The 6,000-nt window shown below is 23.5% G+C and overlaps 1 protein-coding gene across 5 annotated transcripts in view; it reads left to right on the forward strand.

Moving 5' to 3' along the window:
* The window catches only part of LOC117183106, a 52,075-nt gene extending 46,281 nt beyond the window's left edge, over positions 1 to 5,794 (forward strand). For all 5 annotated transcript variants that reach the window (XM_033376278.1, XM_033376281.1, XM_033376279.1 and 2 more), the window contains 3 exons: positions 510 to 659; positions 5,339 to 5,485; positions 5,590 to 5,794. In XM_033376278.1, the coding sequence (XP_033232169.1) occupies positions 510 to 659; positions 5,339 to 5,485; positions 5,590 to 5,698 (406 nt within the window). In that variant the 3' untranslated portion in view covers positions 5,699 to 5,794. The remainder of the gene's footprint in view (positions 1 to 509; positions 660 to 5,338; positions 5,486 to 5,589) is intronic.
* Positions 5,795 to 6,000: the final 206 nt, after the last annotated feature.

Genomic DNA, 6,000 nt, shown 5'->3' on the forward strand with positions numbered 1-6,000 from the left:
ATCGTTTAAAATAATCAATTTTCAATTTTCGCGTCACGGTTTTTAAAATTCAATGATGATTATTAATAATTATATACCATGTTTATTATCGAATCACATGTAGGTATTAATTTTACATTTTAATCACTTTTAAATTAATAATTGTTCTGCTTCAAAAGTTTTATTTTTCAATTTTTGAATACTTCAAATTTAAAATTCTGAACATTTCAGGGCTCATTTTTGTGTAAAAACGGCTTCACTTTTTAATTAGAATAAAACGAAACCATTGAAAATTATAATGCATAATTTATAATGTTTCTCTTCTCTTATTTTTCGCTATCAAATTATAAAATCATATAAAAGCTTTAAAAAAGTCTACTCCTCTATTATTCCCTTTACAACATCTAAAAGATGGCAATTCTTCAATTAAAATGATTACATTCTGTCGAGAAATAAGAGACACTTTTATTATTAAATTCTTTAGGTACTGTAGAAATTCAAAGTTAATTAAAAAAACATTATTTCCTCAGGAAGTATGAAAAAGCCAAACAAGCAATTTTTGTACTGCAGAGAAATGTTGAGATATTAAAGGAGAGCATCTCAGAGCACGGAGAATGTATCAGACAAAAGCACAATCAATTTTCACAACTAAAGGACCATGCGATCGAAAGGCTGAATTAGTACGTTATAAACAATTATTTTTCAATTTCGTTTCCTTTGTCTGAAAATAAAAAAAAAATCAATATGAAATAACAGAGTGGCCGAAAAACATGTTCAAAATACACTTATTTTCCTCTGACAAAATTGTCATTTTTCCTGACCATTAATATTTAATGGTCAGCATTTGAATTCTGTAATATTTTTAACATAGAACTTTTTATAAAATAAAACGATTTTAGTTTAAAATAAAAAATTTTTAAATTTATTTACCATTTATTTTCACCAAAAAAATTACTTTTCTACCATAAGATATTAATTCCCAATTCAAAAGGACGAATTTCTAACAAAACAGATTTAATTTTTAACTAAGAAGGATTGATTTTCAACAAAATACCTAATGTATCGACAAAATGATTAAATTTTTTAGAAGACAGTTACATTTTTAACCAGAGCGTATAAATTTTCTATAATAAAAGATGCATTTTTAAAGAAATGCTTGCATTTTAAACAAAATAATTAATTTTCTAACGAAATAGTTTAATTTTTAACCTAACAGTTGTATTTTTAAACAAAAAAATTATTACAAATTAACCATAAACAGTTTCATTTTCAAAGAGATAGTTGAACTTTCAATCAAAAGAGCCAAATTTTCAACATAATAGTTGAAGTTTTAACCAAATAGATGAATTTTCAACCTACAAAAATGAATTCTAAACAAAATACAATAGCTGCATTTTTAACAAAAAAGATTAAATTTATGCTAAAAGAGATGAATTTCGAGAGAATACATGAATTTTCGAAGAACCTTAGACGGCAGTTGAAATTTCAATCTAAACAGATGACTTTTCTACCATTCGAGATGAGTTTTTTTATCCGAAGAGACAAATCTTTAATTCAGCAGTCGAATCTTTGACCGAAAAGATAATTTTTTAACAAACTACTCGAATTTTAAACAAAATTTATAATTTTTTTAGAAGATATTTGAATTTTCCACAAAAAATATGAAATTTCAATAAAAAAGGACGAGATTTATGTCTAAATAGGGGAATATTACATAAAACAGTTCACTTTTTGATAAAAAAGATGACTTCAAACAAATACTTGAATTCTCAACATAATTTAAAGCTCTCAAAGTCGAAACAATTGCAATAAATTGCAACAAAAAAAGATTAATTTTCTACCAAACATTTCAATTTATAAGCCAAAGAGATGCTTTTTTTATAAAACAGTTGAATTTTTTACCCGAAAACGTACATTTTCAATAAAAAGGTGAATTCTAAACGAAAAATGTAATGGATGAATGTTTAACGAAAAAGATGAAAATTCTACCAAATGAGATAAATTCTAAATATAAAAAGACGAATTTGCAACCAAGGAGATTAATTTTCTACTAAAAAGACAAATTTAACAAAATACATGAATTTTCAAACAAATAATAGATTTTAAACTGAAAAGATAAATTTTTAATCGAAAATGGGAAGTGAAGAAAGAAAAGGAAATTAATTTAAATGGTTGAACTTTGAAACCAAAATACGATTTTCCTGCATTTGCAACCAAACAGTTGCATTTTTAACTAAAAAAGAAGAAATTTCAAACCAACAACATTAGTTTTTTACCAAAAAAGATAAAGTTGTTACTAATGACAAAAAGTTTTCAACCAAAATTAGAAGTTACAATTACACTTAAAAAATGAATTTTAATCCAAAAAATAACAAATTTTTAATAGAATAGTTACATTTTCAATCAGAGATGAGCCTTAAATCAAATGAATACATTTTTGACAAAGTGATTTATCTTTTATGCCGAAAAATTGTATTAATGTTCAATTAAAGAAGACCAATTTTCATCAAAATGATATTTTGATGAAAATTGATCTTATGTAAACATTTGACCAAAGAGATGCATTTTCAAATAAGATAAAATTAGTAATCTGCAACTGGAATATTTAAATTGTAAATTAAGAAAATTAATTTCTTAACCAAAAAAAAGTTTTCTCAGCTAAAGGCACAAATCTCCAACTAAAATAATGAATCTTCAACACAAAAATTAATTTAAAAAATTGGTTTAACCTTCAACTGAGTAGTTCCATTTTCAGCGAAATATGGTGAACTTTCAACGAATAATGTAACAGAAGATATTTAAACCAACAAAGATTTTAATTTTAATTCGAAAACAGTTGACTTTCACAAACAAGCAACAATTTTTTACTTAAATAGTTGAATCCTCAAAGAAAATTAATTTGTAACCAAACATTTGCATTTTTAGCCGAAAAAAGATAAAATTATGAAACTAAAAAGACTAGTTTTTTAAAAAATAGTTCAACTATTTACCAAAAAATATTTCATATAAAATATCAAATCAAGAATTTATTTTAAAAATTCCCTAATTTGTCTCTGACTATTAATACTCAAAGACCAGAATCGTAATCTTGTAACATTTTTGATATAGAATCTGTTATAAGCGGTATAAGATAATTACAAAATAAATCTGGTAAATTGCAAATTTATTGTCCTCGACAGTTATTTCAAGTGCCTCTCTGATTTTTAAGATTTTTTTCAAAATTCCTGATTTTTTCCAAAAAATAACATTTCTTGAAATTACTTGAAATTCCACTACCAAATCGTCTATAATTGGTATGGTCTTTTAAGGAGATTAAAAGGTATCAGGAACACTGTTAAGGAATCAATTTTGAGATATAATCGCATTACGATTCGTAATACGATTTAGTTTAATGATCTTTGGTAGCTTGGAGAATAATTATGTATTTGAACGTTTATAGGAAACATTGAAGCTTTTAAGTTGTAATTAAGTTTAATTAAATTTATATCGAAATAATCAGAGGTACAAATTTTACAAAAATAACAGTTTTTAAAAAATTGCAACAATTGTAAAATAAAAATAAAATTATAAAATAGATGAATTCTTAAAACAAAATTACGAATATTTAATGAGAGTGGCTTTTTCAGATAAGAATTATTTTTTAGTTAATAAAGAAAAAAAGTTTCATCCAAAATAATCTTTCAAGACAAAAAGATTTTTCTTTTAAAAAGTGGAATTTACCCAAAAATTACGAATTTTTATCAATATAAATACTTGAATATTTGAAATATTACTGCTATTTTAAGCAACCAGTTGCATTTTCAACCAACAATTTTTAATGAAAAACATTATTTCTTACTAAAAAACATGACTTTTCAAGAAAATACATAAATTTTAACCAAATCAATAAATTTTCAACCTAGAGGATTAATTTTCTACCAAATATAAAAATTTTAACAAAATGCATTATCAACAAAGTAATTAAATTTATACCCAAACACATAAATTTGCTACAAAATATTTCAACATTAGACCAAATAGTAAGGTTTTTTATAGTCAATTAGTAAAATTCAAATAGTATGTTTTCTACAAGACAATTACATTTTAAAACTAAAAATGTGAATTATCAATATAACATTTAATATGCAACCGTAGCAGATTAGGTTTTATCCATAAAATTTTAGTTTTAATCAAGAAAAATAAAATTTCTATGAAAAATTAATTTTTTAGGAAAATCTAATTCTCATTAAGAAAGTTGAATTTTGAACCAAAAAGGATAATTGTAAAGCCTGTTATAAATAAATAGGAATTTTGATATATTATTTTTTAAGATAAAAATTTTTCTTAAGATTGCTGGGAATATTTAAAGAGATTCTTTATTTTGAAAAATTAATTTTAAGAGAATGATTCGAAATATTTCGAAACATTGCAAAAGATTTTAAACGTTGTCAAAAATTAATCCGGGTGATTTTAAGACAATTTCATAAATAATTTGAGACAGCTAAAAACATATTTCGAAATTTTAGAAGTTTTGCAGAGATTAATATATATTTTATTAATTTTGAAAGATTTCCGAAAATTTATCAAATATTTTTAAATGTATTCCAAATGTCAAAAAGTCTTAAAAATCCTTTTAACCGACTCAAATTTTTCCTTTAATTTGACAAAATGTTGAAAAATAACTAGATAACTAGATAATATTTCTACATAACTGAAATCTTTAAAAATCGTTTAGAATTTTCTCGAGAAACGTAGGGAAAACTTATTTATGTAACCTTTAAGTAAATTGACAATAATACTTAATAAATAAATATAAATTAGAAATTTCTGTTTTGTATTAAAAATTAATTTTTCTTTCAAATCATAATTTGCCTTACATTTTTGTTCTTTCTTGAAAGAGAAATTTTTCTTGGTTAAAAATTATGTTTTTCGTTGAGAATTTATCTTTTTAAATGAAAATTCAACTATTTGCTTAAAAGTTTAACTAAATTAAAATAAAATGTGAGTAAATGAAAAATTAAATCTAAAAATTATGTTGTGAATTTTTCGTTTTGGGTTGAACATGAGCTTTTTTGTAGAACATTCATACCATGTTGAAAATTAAAATGTTTGATAGAAAATTCATCTTTTTTGGAAAATATTTAATATTTTTATATTAAGAATACAACTGATTTAAAATTAACCTTTTTTGGTTAAGAATTCAAATGTTTTGTGGAAATATGGATTCGACGTATCTGAAAATTTAAAAAATCTTCTGGATTTTTTTCTATAATCAGAGGAAATTTATATTAATATGTCCTTAAAAACAAATAAATAAAAAAAACATAAAAAATGAATAGATTTTCAAAATTTTTATTCTTTATTTTTATTACATTTTCAGTGCTAATTTGCAATTGGATTTGATGGAGAGAAAATTTTTTTTAGAGAGTTCAAAATTACGTGCAAGTGTTAACGAATCTGAACTTCATGCTCGATCACTGTCAGAACAATTAGAAAGAAAAAATCGAGAAAATACTGAGCTGGTTAGGTATATCTGGCGTCTCTTATTTTTCACTTTTTGAAATAGTAACAAGTTAATTTTTCAGCTAAAAATGATTAAATGTTTATTCCATATTTTTGTGTTTTTTCCAGCATTTGTGAAGGTTTGATAAGCAGAATGGATCTACCTGCAAATCTTTTATTGAAGAACATTATGGTCGACTATGGAGAAGAGCTCGTAAGTCTAAAAGACGACAAATAAAATTTTTCATAAGATTTTATTAAAAAAATAGATTGTGTATCTTTTTTGTATGTTTCGAACAGTAGGACCCTTATAATTAAAGATGGTGCGATCCGTTTTATGCAGACTTTGAATAAAATATTCAATTACGAATAAAATTTGGAAAATATTACTTTTATTTTCAGAATTATAAATAATTTAATTTATTTAGTAGATATAGAGTTGAAAAAAAGAGATAATGTATACTTTTATATATTTAAGGCAGTAGCTCAGTAGTAATTAAAGATATTCACATCCGTTTCATCCAGAGCTTGTATAAAATA

The sequence above is a fragment of the Belonocnema kinseyi genome, chromosome 2 (genome assembly GCF_010883055.1).
Source record: "Belonocnema kinseyi isolate 2016_QV_RU_SX_M_011 chromosome 2, B_treatae_v1, whole genome shotgun sequence".
Lineage (NCBI taxonomy): Eukaryota > Metazoa > Arthropoda > Insecta > Hymenoptera > Cynipidae > Belonocnema > Belonocnema kinseyi.